At 40.5% G+C, this 21,043-nt stretch overlaps 2 protein-coding genes across 2 annotated transcripts in view; one reads left to right on the plus strand and one right to left on the minus strand.

The window, feature by feature from the left end:
• Window positions 1-4,002, minus strand: part of FAM169B (Protein) — a 39,775-nt gene extending 35,773 nt beyond the window's left edge. Inside the window, 2 exon segments of the mRNA XM_059824132.1 lie at window positions 1,759-1,852; window positions 3,736-4,002. Of these exon segments, the coding sequence (XP_059680115.1) occupies window positions 1,759-1,852; window positions 3,736-4,002 (361 nt within the window).
• A 480-nt stretch (window positions 4,003-4,482) lies between these two features.
• Window positions 4,483-20,981, plus strand: PGPEP1L (pyroglutamyl-peptidase I like). The gene is made up of 6 exons (XM_059824133.1): window positions 4,483-4,554; window positions 9,493-9,577; window positions 12,209-12,261; window positions 18,999-19,115; window positions 19,618-19,847; window positions 20,813-20,981. The coding sequence occupies exons 1-6, from the start codon at window positions 4,483-4,485 to the stop codon at window positions 20,979-20,981; spliced, it is 726 nt and encodes a 241-aa protein (XP_059680116.1).
• The last annotated feature ends 62 nt before the right edge of the window (window positions 20,982-21,043 follow it).

Raw genomic sequence — 21,043 nt, forward strand, 5'->3', positions numbered from 1 at the left:
TTACTTGCAAGGAGCAACTTGTAGAGCCAGACTAATCTCAAAATAAGTCAATTAATTTGAGGAAAAAAGGGAAGAAACGAAAAAATCCCTTCCCCTGCTAATTTCCACTTTGCTAAATTTATTATGCGGCTGCAAATTAATACGTCACCTGCACTAGCAATCACAAGCCTCTTAGCCTGTCTCAGAACTTGCTTTAATAAACAGCTGCATGTAGTGGAGGAAATACGTAAACATCTTTCTTGTTTCTCTGTGCCACTGTGTCAGCTATTCTACATGTCTCTGAAGGTGCTCCAAAATCAGCATGGCTCTGCTTTTCCCTTTTTCTCCTTTTGGGAGGAGGAAGAAGCAGAGAAGGAAGGACGGGCTGGCAACAGAGGGCTAACTCTGTGCTTGCTGTGCTCTTGACAGTAAGGCTGAGATTGTTTAAATTCCGTTTACACAAGCTCTTCTGTAAGGACAAAAGAAACCACTGCTGGTGGTTAAAAATGCAAAAGGTTTTGATTGTAATGGCTTGACAATCAGCCAAAGATATGACTATGGGGAAAAACACAGCAAGGCAGCTATGACCAGAATGGAAGAAACAAGGAAAAACACATGGCTTGACTTCAGAGCAGAAAATTGACTTAGGCTTTGCATAAACGACAGCATGCCTCCAAGCTTGCCTGATCCACAGTCTGCCTGGAATGAGAACATGTAGTCTAAAAGCAGAGCCTATTAAAAGGCATGATGTTTCTAAACGGCATCTGTTATGTACTAATAAGCATTACTTAAAGGACACAGGCCTTAAATTGCTACCAAACAGGCACTTATCTGAAACTGCTGCAAGGCAATCGTCACAAAAATGTCACATGACACCATAGGAATTTGACTAATATAAAATGTTTTTATTTAGTTTGGCTTGAAATCATTACGCAGAAAAAATATGGAGGCACTTTCTGAGATTTTGAAACTGTGCAACTTCACAGGAATGAAACACTAGCAAGAATTACATCAGCAGAGCCATTTGCCATCTGTTGTCAGTGATACTATAAAGACCAGCCACCAGATAGCAGTTTCAAAGGTTACAAACACAACATTTTTAAGCATCCACAGACCTCTCAGTAACTGAGCAGGACACAGTTTACTTCGGATATGTGTGACCTGAGGGTCTGCCAATCATTTTGCAAAGACAACACACCAGAACTGTGAATTGCCACGCAGAGCATTTGCGCGTCTTTCAGTACGCAACCATTATACCATGTGGAAAATACATACCAGCCTGTGCTATGTAAGTTCTTATAACATACTCGTAACCATAATGTCTGCACACCTCCCACTTGCAAATTTAAATCGGCTAGACTTTCTCTTGTGTTTTTTGTTTTCTCATACTTTCCCCCAAGGGAAGGAGTGTATTCACTGCAATGCTATTATGGAAAGGGACTTAGGTTTGTTTGCTGGGTTTTGGACTGTATTTTTTCTTTGACAGAAGTAGTTGGGATTTTTTTCACTGTTTTCTCTCTTTCTAGACCATAACTACATATTTATGTTAAAGAAAGCAAGGTTTCGGTATCCTGCCTTACCTGTGGCATGGAAAGCAAGGAGGTTATGACAGCCCTTACCTCTTAGATACAGACACTTCTCAGTCGGAGTAAAATTCTACCTATTCCATACATGAGATTTCAGTTATACTGAAGGAGTATGGCTGTTGATCTGCCTCATCTTAGAGCTTTGAGGAGCTTTTCTAGATGTGGGGGCCACATTCATGATATATAGCACTACCTGAATTTTGTGGTTCTACATTCCAGGCTGCTGACCTCCTGTCTGTAAACTGATTAACATGGAATTCATGGAGGCCAGGGAGATTTCCATCTTCCTAGAGAGACAGATGGAAATTTAAGGCTTCATTAGCGCAACTGTTAAACTAGACGTACAGGTTTCTCATCTGGTAACTATTTCTCAGGCTCCAGAGTCGTATATACATTGTTACTCATGGAACATCCTTCCTAGCCTTGCTGTTAGACAGTTAACACATACAAATCTGACTTTCAAAGGGTTCCAAAATCAAAAAGAACTTGTGACAAGGATGAATTTAAAACAAGAACCTCAAGCTCTAGGTCAACAGTTGGCCTGCTTCTCAATGGTAAGGTTTGCCTAGGTCTTATAAAGGGGCTTAGAAACCTGGAAGCGTAAGCAATCTTGCTCTGTGAAAAAGTTACAAGAACAGACCTCAAGACCTAGTTGTAGCATCTCGATTACAGCACAACACAAACTGAAAAGCAGCATTTGCACAAGAAGAGCTAATGGCTGACTCCAATATGCTCTTAAAGTGTGCTGTATACTTAACCTAGTGCCAATTGTTCCGTAATTATTTTAAACATAGGTATATCCAATTAAATAACTAAGCCAAAACTCAGACGACACCTAAAAACAATAGCAGCTATCCCAAAAGAGGAAGGGGATGGAAGAAGAACTATTCTAAACATTCAATTTGAGAGTAATGAAAAAGTCAGGGGAAAAATGTAGACATCAACTGAAGTGCCCAACAGTACAACATTTGCTTGGACATAAAAAACCAAGTCCCATTCATCTAGAGATATTTTATTTAAAAACATCAGCAGAATTGCGAGTCTTCCAAAAACAACCAATAGCATTATTACAAATGTTTGACTTTCATAAGTGGCTGATAGGAGGGAAAAAATAGAGCAATCTGACTAGGGTGCATTTAGCCATGAGCAGCTAGAGGAACTAATGAACAACATCATTATTTTACTGAAGGGGATGAAGTAGGTGCTTTAGATAAATGGCAGCAACTTAAAATGCGTTTCAGAAGATAAATTCACTTTCTCTCCATTTACCTGCTAGCGTGACAAATTAAGAAAGGAGAGTATAAAAACAGAGCAGGAGGGAAAGCAGTGCAAAAGCTAACTGAGGTGATGCAATGGGCCCTTATCCAAACAAGTGCGTGAACAGAGATTCTTGGAAGTGCTCCTAGTCAAATATAAACCAGGAATACTACACACGCCAGACTCCCTTGGAAATCCATGGTGGAGCATGTGCAGATCCACCTGTCCTAAAATCAGCTCCCTTATGGAGGACTAGGGGCATTGCCATTTGGGAACTAACATAAAGTCTGTTCACTTCAAAGCAGTCTAAGTCAAAGCACTCTGTTGGACTCTGCTGGGCAGAGCAGCTCTTTGCCTACTGTCAGGAACACCAGAAAATTAACTTCTGCTGAAAGGAGATGAGGGGCGAGGGGCTTCCTTCCCAAAAATTCATCATTAGAGACTATGTATTTCTTGTTCTAGTCAGCTCATGATCAGCAAAGAAAGTATTTACTGAATGCTTTTTAAAGAAAGGGTATGTACTCTGCAGTACAGAAAGCCTTTTATATCTCATCTCTACACCGAAATAATCCACCTGATTATTCTCCTGTGGTCAAGAAGAAACATGTTTACTGCTTCTTTTACCCCTGTTAAACTATGCTTCTTCTGTTAAACCCTGTTTTTGCCCAGTTTGGGTAACCACTTGCTGATGCTGCCTGAGACTTGGCCTTAAAGATGTGTAGTTCTCAAGTACTTAGCCATTGAAGTCCCAAACTCCTGCACCTGTGCCGTCAGACCGCTAAACACACACTGGAAAGGGGCGTTTGGAGATGAGCCTTTCAGCAGCATGACCTGACACACCAAAGCCGACAGACATCATCAGGCCAATTCCTTCAGGACAGGGTTGGACTACCCTAAAACCTGGAAAAGTTACCTGTACGCTTGGGAAGAGGCCAAAAAACCCTGCAGCAGCTTGCTCTGGTCGACCCTGCTTTGTGCAGGGCGGTCGGACTGGACCATCTATCTCCCTCAAGCGATCCTGTGAAAGCAGGCCGCTGGGAGCGCGGCACTGAAGCGCCGAGGCTCGCCCGCTCATGACCGCAGACGGCTGAACAAAGTTTTCCTGGAAAGGCCCGGGTGTTTTGCGGCGTTTTGGCCGCTTGTGGAAAGCCTGGCCGCGGTGCTGCGGGGAGCCCGCCATCTCGGAGCGGCGGGGCACAGGCCGCGGGCCCCTCGCAGGAGGCGCGGGCTGGCGCCAGCGGCGCCCCCAGACAGCCGGGGCGGGCGGTGCGTCAGCCAGGCACCGCCGTCCAGCCGCTGCGGGCGGGCAGCCGGCCCGGCGTGAGGGCAAGAGCAGGAGGGAGGCGAAGCGAGCGGGGCGGTCGCCGTGAGGAAAGAGACAGGGCAGGGGCCGGCGGGGGGAAGGAGGCCAGGCCGCGGGGGAGCTCCCGAGCGCTCTCCTTCCCCTCTTACCAGCAGCGGCTCTTCCTCCTCCCGCGGCCTCCATCACTTCCTCTCAGGCGGGCTCCCACCGCCGCGGCCCGCCCTCGCCCCGGACAGGGTGGCGGTGCGGCCCGGTGCTGCGCGGGCAGCCGTGGAGGGCGGGCCCGGAGGGGCGGGGGGCAGCTGCCGGGCCGGCCGGGGCTTGGCTGAGGGGAAAGGCGGAGGTCGGAAGGCGGGGATGGCGGTCGTAGGGCGGCTGGGGAAACGAAAGGACAGGGGAGGTGACAGTGAACAGTCCGGCGAGGGTTGTGTAGGAGCGAAGGCTGGAGAGGCGAGGGGAGGCTGGCTGCAAGCTCCGGCAAGGTGGCCGCAGGCTGAGGGGGCAGCCCTCGTCCTCCGCCGGCAAGGCCCGGCCTTCGCCCGGCGCCAGCCCGTCTTAGGAAACTCCGAACACAACTTCCAAAGTCTTCATTTAAAGGGCCCAGGATGACAAACCGTATGGCTAACGCCAGTTTCTTTAAACTCGGGTGACAGAGGAAGAAGGTTTAGGAGGGAAAATAAGTACAAAAGTGACATTTTCACAGCATTCCTCAGCCACGTGCTGCAGGGAGCGTTGTCAACGTGAAAGAGGCTTTTGGAAAAGCTAGGCGAGCAGCCTGCTGTTGGCGATTATAAAATTATTATAAAATATTATTATAAAATTGAGATACAGAGATCAAAACGAACACAGAGCTATCAAAATTAGAAAGTAGAATCCAGGTGTGGACTCCTGGGAGCCTTCCTACCCCGAGTGTACGATCACTTAATCATTTCTGAAACAGCAGACACAAGTATCAAAGTAAAAGATGTAAAGACAAAAGTACATGGAAATAACTGTATGTTTGCACAGAAACAAACTTACCTTTGCACTTACGGCATCTGGGAACACCGCTGTGACCTGGAGGCGAGGTTTCAAGACAGCATCTTGAGTGGTTGACATTATCGTTACATACTCCATTGCCTGTCAGCACAGTACCGAAGACTCCCTAAGGCTGCTCCTCCTTTCAAATGGTTTAAAACACAAACTAGTGTAGATTTGTATTTTCTTTGCTCAACAGGACAAAGCAATCTCAGCCCATACACTGGTGCTCTCAAAAAAGCAGCTGTCACACAACCATGCTTTACAGCACATCAGTGGATTTCAGCACATTCTTGTGACCGCTTGAAGCTTTGTACTTTCTACCACTCCCCACGTCACACTCAGCCCAGAGGTTTGGCTGTGCCACCGTCCAAGGCCTAGTTTGATGCAGCGTTGCCATGCGACCTTGCCTGAGTTTTACTGAGAAAATTGTTAAGCTATGAGAAAGTACATGAGCTAAAGCCATGAAAGACAAGAAGCTAAAGTCACAGAAGCACTGTTGTTGAGATGACAGTAGTTAGCTGGTAAAAGATTCAAGAGAAAAGATACGGAAAGAAAGAAAAGCAGAAAATGCGAAGATAACTCAGTAACGCTGAGGATCAGCCCATACCAACAAATGGCAGAGGCCAACTTTCCCCAGTGTATTGAAAACATCCTGGTCAGCTAAGACTAATCCGTTTTCTTATCAGGAGTGGTAAGTATATTACTGTTTAGCCTAGTACTCTGTTAGTCCTAGCTATCTATTTTGCATATGAGCTGATAAATAATTTCTTAAATTGTGTGTATCCTGCTTGCAGAGTCTCTTTGTGTATGGTAAATGACACCTGAACAAAAGCAACCCATTGATCATGAGTTGCATGCTTTCCTGCTAAAGTACTTTCTCCCTGTGTTAAACTATTGTAAACATTTAAAAATAAGATTTTAAAAAATCTGTCCATACACAGCAGTTAGTTTTTGCTAATACTGCAAGAAGACCAGAACTGAAATTGTAACAGCCACCCAACAGCTTGGCTACATTTAAATTATATACAATTTCAATTTTTTCCATTATTGCTAAGCACTGGGTGACACCGATGGCATCAGTTGCAGAAGAACTAATATAAATAAGGCAACAACATAAAATATATAACACTTTCTATCCACAAAAAGGTAAGTGAAATTGCTGTTACATTTTTCCATTTACCATTTCTATGGAGTTTGTTATAGAAGAGGCATTGGTCCACAGGGAACAGTGAGCTTTACACTGAAATGTTTGTCTCCTCTCTTTTTGTGACATTGCATTCCATCTACCTAAAGACCAGCTTTGGTCTTTCCTGAGGATCATTTATTTTATTAGAATGGAAAAGAAATATAGAGTGTTAGATCCTGAAATTTCTATTTAAAGTCCCATCATAGTTTAATGTTAAATAGCATAACCGCTTGATTTCTCCCTCCTCTCATTAAATGTTGAAGAGCTGAGATAAAAATTGGAGTATATTAAACACTTCCACTTAACAGTTTAAAACATTGGTCAGTGCCTGACAATAACAAGAAATTAAAAAAAAAAATCTATATGTAAGTAATAATAAAAGAGATAAAAATTAAAGAGCTGTTTCTAAATGAAGGGCCATATTCAGTTCTTGTTACCATCAGTACTAAAGAGATACTCGAGCAGTGTTCTGGCAGTTCTGCAATGTGGTCAGAATGCATTTGCAGAAAATATATTTTTCCCTTCCTCAGCAGTTCAAATAATTTTTAAATGTATCAGACAGCTGTAAAGAAAAATATTCAAGGTGATAACTAGGGCTTTCATAGTTGAGTTGCTTCCATTTCTTCTTTACCTCAAGATGAGTGCCATGCCAATCACATTTGTATACAGAAAGAAGAAAAACAACCAGTGTTTAGCTGAGTCAGCTGTGTCTGTGATTTGCCTTTAAATATCCAGGGCTTGGTTTCTTAATTATGGATGGGGAGATTAATTTGCACAGACCTCAAATATCCAGTGACTTGGGTATCTATTGTTATGGGCACATACACACATGTGAGTGCTAATATTAAAACTACAATTATACTTTCACAAAATTTTCAAGAGTAGCGTCGTCTTCAGCTGAAGCAATGTTGGAGAAAGAAAAGGTTTGATCTCTGAATAAAATTCTCAGTAGAACTTAGGCCTAATCAGAAGATTTTGTTACACTTTTTTGAACTGCCATATCCTTTATTTTCTGCTTGTTACAGAAATGTAATGCAGCTGCAATACACGCATTATTCCTCCAAGTATACTACTGTGCATATAAAGCTTAGGAGTAGAAGCAATCAATTAAATCAGTGCAAAAATGAATTTCAGTGCACTCTGTCAGATTCCTGGTTTATTGAAACCACTAGCATTCCTCCCACGTTTGCACAAGCATACCACACCACTGGAAAGGTCTCAGAATCTTTACTACCAAATCAGCAAACCTCTACTTATGGAAGGGGACTAACTTAACTGTTGAAGACAATACTTAATTGATGAGTCATTAAAAAGTGTCTTGGGGGTTTTTTTCCCCGCAAATTTCTATCAGCTTCTTTATAAAGGATTAGATTTTTCTACTCTCTTTTGCCAGTTATGAAAACTTTGAAAACTAGTACTACAGTCCAGATAATATCCATTGTTTCAGAGTGCATGGATCTAGCATACTTATATCTATGCTATGCAAGAATATGTAATAAAATACCAAGTATTTTACAGCATTCAAGCAATACCCTTCATGTATATCTATAAAGCAGCTATAATGTCCCAAACAAAACACTTACATAATTTCTCATGCAGGAAATTAATTAAGCAACTATAGACCTTAAATCTTGCTTTATTCCTTGCATATGCTTTGTTCATTAGACCACCCTGTACTTAGATTTTTTTTTTTTTAATTGATAATATCTATCAAATCGGAAACAACTATGAGAAGACTGGTATGTCATTGTCCTGTTTAGTATCATAGGAAGATTTTTAATAACTGGACACAGAAAAATTAATTGATAAATATCTTAATTGACATAGGAGTATGAAAGACTAGAATTTTAGATTTAATGATGTCGGTGGCAGATTTTGCCTTATTTAAAACTGCAGAGAGTTCTGTGTTTACTGTAATTAGCTGCTTCTTCAGCCTCAGTGGCTAGCAAAAGTTAGTTTTGCAAGTTGTATTAGTCAGGGGAAGAAATGGATGGTGGAATCAGGGTCTTTTTATTTAGAAGAATCCACAACTTCCTTTGTGTCTCAGAACAGGACGATTTAAATGACAGACACAGTTCATATGACAGACACGGTTCATAGCTCCAAACCTCATTCAGCCACCACCCAATCCAAGAGATTTCTTCAGAGATTTTTTTTTTCTTAAGGTCTCACAATTACCAGCTCTCTTGAGATTACAGAGTGGCTTTCTATTCTTAGAATATTTCTCCTCTCCCTCCCTCTCTCTCACACGCGCACACACACACACTTCCTACTCAAAACAAGACCCAGCAAAACCCTCTGCCCACATAGTTATAATTCCCAAGAGAACTTTCATATGCTTTTGTTTTGGGCAGTGACAATGTGCATATGTTTTGATTTCAGGCCCCCCCATTGGTTCTCATGCTTCAGTTTAATGAAGACAGACCAGCTATTAAACTCGCCAGTTTCTGCAAACTATAATCCAGCTTCTAGAGTTCCTTTGACCTTGCAAGTTGGAGTGAGTTTTTTTTGACATGTTGCTTATTCAAGGATATTACTGAGGAAATGTTTTGGTTTAGCAAATACACACGTTTTCCTATTGGTGTTTGGTTTTAAAAGTGTAAGGTGCTTGGACTCTTTTATAAAGATAAAGCATAAGATAAAGATCAAGATTAGTAAACTACATAACTGCTATGAAGAGGAACAGCAAAGTTACCCCTGAGTTTTTTAAGTCGGTAAGAAAAAGAACAGTGGAAATGGACAGATAGGTTTTTGTAGTTAAGTCATTGCTCACAATTAAAGAGAATTACAACTGTGCTAAATATAGAATATCCACAGAGATATAATAAAATTCATTCAATTAATTTTCTGTTTACTTGTACATAAACAGGTTTCTGATGAAAAATATTGCTGGATGTTTTGCAAGAAGTTTCTTTAAGCCTTTCCTGTTCTTCCTAAATACTATTGCATGCCTGAAGAAAGAAAAAGAAATTTGGGGCAGTCCCAGTCAGTCACCCGGTCAGTCAGGCTTCTATCTTTAATACAGAGACATAACAATTTTTGCTTTGAAAGTTATATGAATCACAAATCATCCCTGTCATGTGAATCCAGACACATCACAGTTTGAAGAAAAGAAGGTGCCCCAAATGAAGAAGTTTGCCACAGATACGTGAATTATAATACTGTTTGGAACTGAAAGACAAGAAGATTTCACCTTCTGGAGCATAGATTTCATGGATTCAAATTCCAACACTGTGGTTGTAACTGGTAAGATTTTATTTTGTTCTTCTTTTAGCTAGAGATGGTATGCACACATGCTTGATCTTTGTTGTAAACAGTTCCCTGGAGGGAAAATGGTCATACTAACAATTCCAAATGGAAAATAACTTGCTGCTGTGCCTTCCTAAGAAAAATCAGATGCATGTCAGAGGAAACAGACTGCAGTCTGCCCTCTTTACTGCCATCCAGTTTGGTTTGTTGTTCATTCTCTCCATGTTTTAATCTTTGTTGACATTCTCTCTGATCCAAACCACATAGCTCAAGGCAGTGCAGGCTAGTATTAGATAAAGCTTACCCAAAAGGAGCTCTGAAGCAAGAAAACCAGGTTGCATCACAATGTCACATAGTCAGTGTCCAGAATTAGAGCAACACATGGCAAGTTTCAGCGTCTCAGTTTCATGGCAAGGTAAGGGAGATTTAAACCGGAGATGGTGCCTCATCACTGCTAAACTAGACCATTAAATTTAAATATACCAAAGGAGCATGCCTGAACATGCAGCAGAAGGGACCAAATTTGGAGTTTCTCTTGCTGGCTGTAACTACTGCTGAATCACAGTGGCAGAACCACCAGCTAGAGACTTCTGAGCTTTAAAAGGTTAAAGCTCTTAAGGAATGCTGCTACTCGCTATTCCTCTTGTTGCCGCTGGCTCATCTAAAGGCAATCATTACACATATCTTGACATGTGAGTTGCTGGATAATTTTCCACTGCAGGTCATCTGAGGACATAGGAATGAGGTTGAAGCTGCATCAAAGAGATTTGCATCTTGCTGCTTTCAATTAAACACTTTTTTTTTTAATAGCTGCAAGATGGGCAGAACTAGTTTGGCTTGCTCTAGACATAACTGCAGTTGAGCTGAATGGGAGTGCAGAAGAGAGGTTAGCAAATACCTTTTGCCCTCAAAAGGCTGACAATCTGGTTCTCTCCTATGATATTTATGGCACATACCCTTGATGGGCACACTTCTTAGCACCTTACTAGTTTTTTCCTCCCCTTAAATAGCCATTTATGTGCAGAAATCCACTTGTTCAAATAGTTTTAGACTAGTGTGTCCTCTTAAAGACACAGGTGCATCTTTAAGCTATTACAGAGATTATCACAGCATGTCTCTTCACATTTTCACCTGCTTATAATACAAACCTGCTGGCAGTGAGCCCAGTTTGTTTTATAGTGCCTAATAATATTCAGCCAGTTAGGTCTCCAAGTTGTTGCAGGTATTTCAGTACTGTAAAACTCTCTTACATTTAGTCATTTCTTTTCACAGAACAATTTTATCCTAAGCAATAGTTCCTTATGGCCACCACTGAGACACGTGTATTTCATTGTGAGCTATTTAATAACTTCACTATAATTCTACAGTTCTGCACACACATGTACAGAAACATGCACAACAACAACTACAGCTTCAAAATGGAGTAGGTGTCACCCTAATTTTGCTCTTGAAAGCTGAGTGGGACTAGTGAGGTTTTATGTTCCCTGTTAATGTGAAATGAGTACTATTTCCCCTGTCCCCTCCCCATAGTACAAACTTAAACCTGGGGAAAACATTGTCAAAAATATTAGCACCATCAAGCTTTTCATAACATTAAAGAGAAAAGACTGAGCAGTTATGAAATAAGTATTACCAAATTAAGAAATGCTTAACGTCTAGCATTAATTAAGCTGTCATAAGCCTGCAGTTAGGCTTAATTGTCCCTCCATACAAGTACCTTCCACTGTGCAAAATAGCAATCATATGCTGTCAAGTATTTATTTTTCCATTTAAGTTAAAAATATTTAAGAGTTATAGCATTAAAACCATTTCACAAACTGGTTTTCCTGCCACCCAGTATCTAAAACTTCGCAACACTCTGGATTGAGAACAGTAATTGAGAGTAATGAAAATAGTGGGAGTTTTCCACCAAACTTTTTCCTGACAAAATGCCCATCTAGCTCAAAATTAGGTGGTTTTTTTCTTTTTATATAAAAAAAGTCTTTCACAAAAAAGGATGCATAAAATTAAATGTAGTACTTTGGATTCAAACAGTCCTTTTCACTTTCCTCCTCTCTTTTCCTGTGCGGAAAAAATGAAGGAAGAGATTTTGCCCAGCACCAGAAAAAGCACATCTTCCCTGACAGAAAACTTAAGTTTTCATTACTAGGGATTAAAAAAAAAAATTACAAATGAAATAAAATTTTACTCTTGCAAACATTTTCATTAAATATGCATATCTCCATGAGCTTTAACAGTAAGAATGGTACATTGACTGTGACCTGGGACTATTTAACACCCGATCTTTTAGTAGTGGTGTTTCTATGGATGATGATCCTTGCCCAAAATCATCATTTACGTGATCTGTCGTATTGGCTCCAGTACATTTACCAGCTTCAGTTAAGGCTATCTCATAAGTAAGCCTTGACATGAATGAAGATTGCAGGATTAGTTCTTATATCAGCGCATATAAAAAATGAATATGCTATTCCCTTAAGTGTTATAAAGGCTAAATCCTATCTAAAAAACTCAACCTCCATAACCAAAAGTATGAAGATAAAGAACAAATATATGTGTGCATACATGTTGGCACCTAAATCTACAAGTGCAGAGCAAGCATAGGTTAAAAGCACCTTTCTTTCTTTTCAGGTTTTGGTCCCTTTAGACAACACCTGGTTAATTCTAGCTGGGAAGCAGTGAAGGTAAGCATAAAAAAAAGGGGAGGGAGGTGTTTTATTTTGTGGAGATCCCAATACAAACTGTTTTCAGGCTTTCCATTGCGTTCAAGGAAGTTATTTCTCATGACTCAAACAGAATTGTGCCTCATGGAGCAGACTCCCAACATGGAAGAAAGAGGATAATTAAGTAATGAAACATGATTTTGTTTGCAAGATTTTTTTTGTGTTATTTAAGCACTTATCAAAATATTATTCTTGATTTTTAAAAAGGACATTTTTTACCCAGGGTGCCTTCTCTGCAGCTAATGCATATGCCACAGATTATCTCTGTCTTCAGCAAACAGATCATCTCATACCAGAGCTCATCTTATCATGTCTGTGTGAGGCGATTTCCTTCTCATGCAAGTGTAGACTATTGAGTTCTTACTGCCTACTTCAGGAACACAAAACCAAAAACATGCCAATTCTAAGTATGTTTTCACATCTCAGCTTTGGCTTCCACTTTGAAATGACAGTGAAGCCTACAGTTAAAATTGAAAACAAGGTCATTCAGATTTCTTTCCCCTCCATACACCTTGACTAGCAGTAACATGTCTAAGATGGGGTCTTAAAAATTCCTGCTTATTTCCAAAGTATGTGTATTAAAACAAATTTAGCTGGCTGATACAAAGACATGGTTTGGATACCTGGCTTCCAGCACGAACTTATGTTACAATTGTTTATTTTCAATTATTGTTTGTATGAACCCACATTTCTTGGGACACACCAAAAATTTCCACAAATAGATTATTTTTCAGGAACAGGATCACTTGTTTTTAAAATATTATATAAGTTTTAACAAAAACATAACTTCTTTCTTTAAATATGTCTTACAAAATAAATACCCAACCATTGTATGTAAGAGTATGTCTGCTACAATGAAATAATTTACTAGTTTGGCACTTTAGTACTCTACCTCAATCTAAAGTGTGAAAGGTCATAGTATATATGTTCAAACAGTAGGAACAGCTGCAGAGATTTGCTGAATATGTGTAAAAGTCACATGCAAGGTTCACTCATTCTCCCTAGCACAGACAATGGCCTTTCCTTGAGTTCAGTTACTCTCATAAGGTATTTGTGAACGAAGTTATTCTGAGAGGGTCTTTTACACTACTTAGCAACTCCAAGGTAGAAAGAAGGTTAACAATGAAATCTGAAACTAGTTAGGGAACAGTCAAGGTAGTAAAACTGAATTGGAAGATTGGTCCAATATCTGGGAGAAACAACAGATAACACTGGTAGAAATGGAAAGCAAGACATGTACAGCAAACTGAGGGGACTGTGTTCTATTAGGGAGACTGAAATAAGCCCATAAATATTTAATACTCCTGGACACTGAAAAAGGTAGCTGTAAGAAAGTATTAGGAGTGATAGAAAGATGATGACTCTACAGGACTATAACCATATTACAAGTTTTGGTGACGGCTACTAAAGATCTGTCTTGAAAATGAAGTGCAGTAAAACCAAAATTATTGAAAACCAAGGAGCTAGTACATTTTTCCAAAGACCAAAGCTGTAGCAACTCCACCAACCTATAGATATTTTCTATTCTAGCTTTGTTGGGTGAAGAATGCTGAGTGCAACTCGGTGTTTGGAAGAATAAATCTATTAGCCACTCAAAGTCACGAGGCATGTTATCCCTGTAGGCTATCAAGAATCAAAAATACTTCTGGGATACCTTTCCACACCCCAGTCATCACAGGAGACCCATGAATTTTCTTAATTCCAACTTGACATGTGCCCTAAACCACAAATATTTGTCAGTTGACAATGTTCTTGCTCATTATTTCCTGATTCCTATTGGTTCTAATTTTGGGTGCAAGATCATCCTCTTCTGGCTGAAAATAAAATATGTTCTTTATCTGCAAGCAAAACAGCCTAAAGCGAAAACGCACGGATGAGATGAGTTTTCTGTAACAATGCCATGCGCTGGCTACGCCAGGAAGTTATATAACAAGGGCTACAGCATTCCATAATGAAACAGATGTCAGTCCTTGTGTATGGAGAAGAACAAATCCATTTCCCTCTGTTGTGACACCCTCTGTGTGGAATTAATTTGTATTTGTACTGGGGATGCTGCTTTGGTTTCCTATTCCCTGGCAAAGGTGGTTAATCCAGACAATTCAGGGAAATTTGATGCAAATCTGGAAGTACTTTGAATGTTGATAGGCTTCTCCACGTTAAATAGCAATCTCATGGTATTGTTCCATTGGCCTTGTTCACATGAGTAGCCCTATGGTCTTCAGGAAGCCCATGCATATATATTAAAAATAGCAAGATTTAGTACTTATATCTGGAAGTAATGCTGTCTTGGCTTTGGGGTTCCTGCATGGATCACTACAGTGGCATAAAGCCCTCCTGCCGAGTCTCTTTTCTGAGAACCAAGCAAGAGTACACTCAAACTCATCCTCAAGAAAGTACTGAGCAGCCAGACCAGAGCTACTAAACACGATTGCTCAGGCTTAATGCCTTTGTAGCATTATCCAGAACTATCCTGCCTCAAAATGAACTGGGTTCTTATCAAAAGCCTGGATACCATGGCAGCCTCAGTGATGTTGTAACGCTGATACATGTCATCTTAAGAGTTCATCTCCCAGAAGGGTCTTCACGCCAAAAGCATCTAAAATCCTGTAAAAATACACGTAACAGGAGTCCCAGGGTCCTAACTCTCAAAGCATAGCCTCACCCTCCATGCTTTGTGAAATGCAGTCTTTGCCGAAGAGCAACGGCTTCACTTTTGTGAGCAATACTTGCTCTCAGGCCCAACTGCTTCCTTAAGATCCCTGTTACCAGCTTCTCTGTGAGATGCTGTTGCACTCTGCCTTGCTGATGGGATCAGCTGTTTTCCTGAACCTCTTTTCTTGCTGGAGGAAGGCTCAGAGATTGATCCAGTGAGCACACAGCCCATTCCAATAGTTGCATCCCTTCTATGCCCTCATTGGCACTCAGAAGAATGGTTGTGTGATACTGTTTCTCTTACAAGTTAACTATTTACTACTACCTTTTTGGCGAATAAGCCAATTTCCATTTACTGGAATCCCCAGGATTCATATGATAAATGTTAATAAAACTCTCCAAATCTCTATTTTTGCTGGTTTAGAACAAGTATTTGTTCTGAATTCTTGGATTTCTTATTGATACTACGTAGCAGTGCATTGTCCCGCATTGCCTGTTTTATAATATGAAAATATAATCTTTCAAGAATGTGAGGAGTACCCTGTTGTTTTTGCACAAACCTGAGTTGTCATCACAAGACAACTCACACACAAGGCATTCATCAGCATTGCACCCGTGGAGTTCTCAGTCCTCAGCAAGTACCCCTCGAGTGTTCAGAGAAAAGGATAGTCAAATGGATCTGAAAGTACAGGTGAACCTGTCAATTCAGGGTCATCAAGAAAAGCTTCAGAGCTTTTATAAGCACTGTCACATGGCCCAACATGGTTGTCTAGCACTAGAAAGACAGCTTCTCTTTTAGAAACGTGTCTCACTGAGTTTTTCATGGTTCTCATAACTTCATTCACCTGAAATACCCTTCTAAAATATGCACGAAAGCTCCACCAGCAGCACTTTTAACTCTGGAAGTGCAGGACATTCTCTCTAAAGGGAAACGCACCACCAAGTATTTACTCTGCATTTGCTGACAGATCACGTTGAGTTACCATGATGTGTTAGTTCTTCAGCACCACATGGGACCCGCAGAATCCCAGATCCCCTGAATTATTTATTCCATATTAGATTGATGGTCCCACCTAATAACCCTTGATCTGACCCTGTTTCTGCATCTCCTCCAGAAACTCCTGTCTGGCACTTGGCAGCTAAATAACCTATCAGGGCAGTCTACCACCAAGGTCAAAGTCCCCAGTTAATAGGGCACAAATGTAAGTTGAGTGACAACATTCATAGTAATTAAACTGTTAGTGCGAAGAACAGGTCACATTTCCAACTGCTTCTGGGAACTATGTTTGCTATCGGGAGATGAGGATCAGATCTCCCAGTGCAGTTTTTCATCCTGCCACTGACCATGTGGTCTTTGGAAATTTGTCATTTAATCTGTCTCTCTCTCCTTCTCTGCTTTAGTTTCATCATCTATGAAACCAAGATGACATTGCTATTTAGTTCCTTCATTTCTGTTCTGGAACTTTCTTACATCCCTAAAGCTTTAAAAAGATATCTGCAGGATTAAAAAAAAAAAAAAAAGATTAAAAAACCAACCAAAACCAACAACCAACCAAACCATACAAAAAAAGCATTGTTTGCAACATATTTGCAGACTGACTGGGTCAACTGATAACTTCTGGTTTTCTTTCTGCACCAACACACGGCTTTTTGAATGAGGTTCACAAAATTAACACATGCAGCCCCCTGCCCCCCTCCCCAGCAACCCAAATCAGTGAAAACTCAGGCAAACTCAGTGAAATTTTCTGGAGTTTTCTAGAAGTTCAAGACGCTTCTAACACCCTGTGTGACACACAACCACTGCACCTTAGCTCAACTGTTCTGTGCAAATCACTTCTCTTTGGGGAGGGCTGTGTAACAACACGGGCCAGAACTCCAGTGGACCCGGACTATGACCACAACTCACCAACAACTCAAGGTCATCAGCTGCTAATGCTGGATTTCATTTCCCTTTTAGAAAAACTTCCCAACAGGGAATCTTCACACTTTCTTTTCAACCACTTCTCCCACAAAAAAGTCCTCCAAAACTTTTGTCCTCCTTTGAAGTTTCCTTTGCTGTTTCAACTACAAAAGACAGGCACTTGTTTACTGAATTAACTCACCAGTGTGAGCTCTAGTTTCCCGATGCAGTCATCATCCTCTAACCATCTTCAGTCTCTCACCTTAAATGCAAAAATGGTTTTGGTTAAGGCTGAGACTTGGCTGAGACAAGGAACAACCGGGCTTTTTTTGTTCCATGTTTGCACAACATCTGGTCTAATGGGGCATAAGCCCATGGTTAGGATTCTTAGACAACAGAGTAATACACATTATTGACAACATGCTGAAATTGCTTAGGACATAGCAAACTATCTTCCTTTGACACAAATTCTCAGCCCTTTGCTATTGGCCAGCTTCCGGTTTTGTCCTGCACAAAAGTATTTCTGCGTGTTTCTCCCATGACAAATGGTGACAACCGAACGTCAATCCAGAGAGCACGAGAGAACAGCCTAACAACTTACTTTGGGTCTCCACATTCCGTACCAAAGTTACGGGTAGTCAGAGTCCTCTAAGCCATACAGTTAAAAAGGAAGAATCTCATTAAATGTTAAAATTAAAGATGCTTTAGAAAAGAAAATGCTAATTGTGAACCAGCTGGGGTTTTCTTTTGTGGAAGCTAAGACACAGTACAGCATTCTTAAGCAAGATGATGCAATGGTCTCTCAAAGACTGTCAGCGCCCAGAGGAAAAAAGGCTGGCACTGTTCTCTAAATGTGTTTACTTCCCTGCAGGCATTGTTTCCTTGCTTGTGTCAAATAGTTTATTGAGCACAGCTAATCAATGTTTCCGCTGACAAGAAAATTGGAACAGTTTATATAGGAAGCCAGTGTTGAAGGGCAAATTTCCCAGTTAGCACAGCTTAGAACCGTGGGCCTCATCCGTACAAGGATCCTTGGTGAGAAATGAAAGCTTGAGAAGACAATGACATTTAATAAAAAGTTATGGGTTTCTTGGGCTAATCACATACCTCTGCTGCTGACTTTTTGCCTATGCCCCCCTTAGAAACTTCATCTGTACCCTCTTTCGGTAGTGCTCTAGTCAAATGCAACAGGGATTTTCAACCACCATTTTACTTTTCCAGGACAAAGCTTTCTACCTCAGATGCATTCCTTCTTCATCCTGCCATTGCAGCCGCCTACCTTCTACTTAGAGGCTCATGCTGTGTTCGTTAGCCCTATTCCACTGACAAAATAATTTCAAGTCATTTCCCTATGACTTTTATTCTCCAGACCATCTTCCAACCATCTGGTCAATCCGCTGCTTTGAAGGGCGCCTTTGTTTCTTTCACCTCAATCCTGGGCATAATTTTTGCTTCCTTTGGGAAAAGGTCCCATGTGGAACTTCAACTCTACGTAAATGACAGAGAAGTAACATCCCAATAAGCGACATTTCCTTTTACTAGGGAAACATATTCTAGACCAAAAAAAAAGAAATTAAACCCATTCTAAATGTAACCTTACTCATGTTGATAGTCCCCTCCAGCAGAGCTTACCTGAACTAGTTCAAGCCAGCAGATCGCCTGTCACTTGAGTGGACAGCTAATGCGAATTCTCCCTCATTTGTGTCTCTTGATAGTGCAGGTTTATCCACTAGATCTTTCAGAGGAACTGCTCTTACCTAGATCAAAGCCTATTTACATGCTTTCAAGTGCGGACCCTTTCTGAGAGATCCTGGATTTCATGGTTCCCCATGGACCAGTCCCTAAGCAATAACCACTCCCACCCCTTGGAGACTGAGCATCCCTTTGGAAAACACAACAATGGCTCCACACAGACGTGACATTAGGAAATTGGTGAGCACATTTTAGTCTCTTTCAGTTAAAAAAGGGAGAGCTACCACAAGACAACTGAATCTCACTGCAGACCGATGTTTAGGAACTGCGGGCTTAGACAGCATAGCATTTGCTCTTTCAGATGTTTTCTCAGTTGGATCAGCCTGATTTCTTTATCACAGTCTGAGAAATCCAATGCTCTTACAAGTCCACGGTGGGTTTTTTGTAAACATAGGAGCTGTCCAAGAGAGGCCTTGGTAAAAACATAGATCTCCGAATCATGCAGCTGCCAGTGGTTTACCAAAAAGCAAAGGAGCAAGTCTTCAAGATATGGACAACTCTTCAGCCACTGGTGAGTGATTAGAAAGTTACACAATTTTTCCCCTTCATTTATGAATATTGTTATTCTGAGTGGAGCTTTAAAAAGATCTCAAAAGAGTATTGTGCAATATGTACATCAGACAACTCTGGAAAGGGACTAGTAAAACTGTGATAAAGGTTTCAAACTGAAATTGGGAGCACACAATAATTAGCATGCTGTTTTAACCCTGTGCCATTTAAACAGCGTAACTGCACACTGAAGAAGGAAAAAAAATAAATCTACCATAAATTGCAAAAAAGGTACCTCAGCTCTACAGTCCTGAGCTGACTAGACACAACAAAAACAAACTAAAGCATAATTTTGTTCTCATTTATGATCTATTATCAAAGTTTTCTTTAGGCCTGAGCTGCAGCAAGACTCCCTACCTTGAAGCTAGTATTTCACATAATGCTTGGCACTATTATATTACATGTTTTTGAAAAACAGGTCTCATTTTTAATTTCCTGTTATTCACTCTGGTGGGAAAAAACAGCTTACTGTTCACGTTGGGCTGGCTTCATCCGCCAAAGCAATCATCATCCTTGAGCAGTGTGGGAAGAACAAAGGCTACCAAGAGATGGATGCTTGTGGTTTTCACCCAGAAGGTGGCTGTTGCATGCTAGATGGCCCGGAAAAGATTGAATCTACGATTAATATGAAGACTCTCTGGAAAAACATCTCAGTGGAAGGGATTGATATAATCTTTTCCAGAGATGCGGGAAGGTAAACATTGCATATTGGGGTCTCACATTAAAAGCAGAAGTAACTCAATCAGCTCATTTAACCTTGAAGAATCTTTGCAATGGCTTTTCCTCCAACCAAAATCACTTTGAAGCAAAGTCTTCAAAGGAGCACAAGTATAAAAATGGGATAAATTTAAATTTTATGTAAAGCAGCCTTCCTGAAAAACTACAGCCAGTAAATATTTTTCCATGGATTTGTAAATTCCGAAAGAAACATGTTTCAACATAGCACACTCTGTGATTAACAACCCCAGTGAACCTAAGCTATTAAGATCTTGAGTCTGAAAGCAATACTGGCTAGTAGCAGATTTTAATCTATTTTTCCAACTGGGAGGGATACAAAATGTAAATACATACACTGAAGAACAGAGCAATTACAGGTACCTTTCAAATGATGTCAGTGATCTTATTATGTGTTTCAGTAGTACTGAAGCAATTTTCTATTATGCTAGTCTTCGTTTAAAAGGAAAACACAGAAAACAGAAAATTACCTCATTTTTAAAAAATAAAATCAGCTAATTTTGGCCCTTAATTTCAGGATTTGTACCTGCAAGTTAAAAAGGTAGGGGGATAAGAAAAAATCCCTCCAGATAGTGAGATTGTATGACTTACACAAAAAACTGTATTACATGGTTGTAGTTCCAGCAGGCTGTGTTACCCTTTCCATCTCATATAGCTTATAGATGCCTAGAAAGGAATGCATGTCTTGTGATTTCTTTAATTTAAAGTTCCTTCTGGGTGGGTGTCTGAGAAACCAAACCATCAGATAAGGACCATTTGTTTCTCAAACTTGGTTTATTTCAGCATTTCCTTTATTCAATAAGCAAATATGTTTTTAATAATTTCATAAACCAGATCTGGTTTGGCTGCTTAAAGAAGATTTAAACTTAATCAAAGTTTACTGTTCCTTAAGTCAGGTTTCCGGCTTTGTTCTGAATATTGCAGGTATATCTGTGATTACACCTACTACAGTTCTCTGTATTATGGCAATGGAAGAGCGGCTTTCATCCATGTGCCTCCATTATCCAAATCAGTAACATCAGACTTTCTAGGAAAAGCATTACAGACAATTATCTTAGAAATGTTAAAACAGTGTGGGGAAGAAGGAGAGTAAGATGGATCACACACACAAAAAAAGAGGATTTCTTAGAATGCAATTTCTTACCTCTTAAATGA

The sequence above is a fragment of the Gavia stellata genome, chromosome 13 (assembly GCF_030936135.1).
Source record: "Gavia stellata isolate bGavSte3 chromosome 13, bGavSte3.hap2, whole genome shotgun sequence".
NCBI classification, from domain to species: Eukaryota; Metazoa; Chordata; class Aves; order Gaviiformes; family Gaviidae; genus Gavia; species Gavia stellata.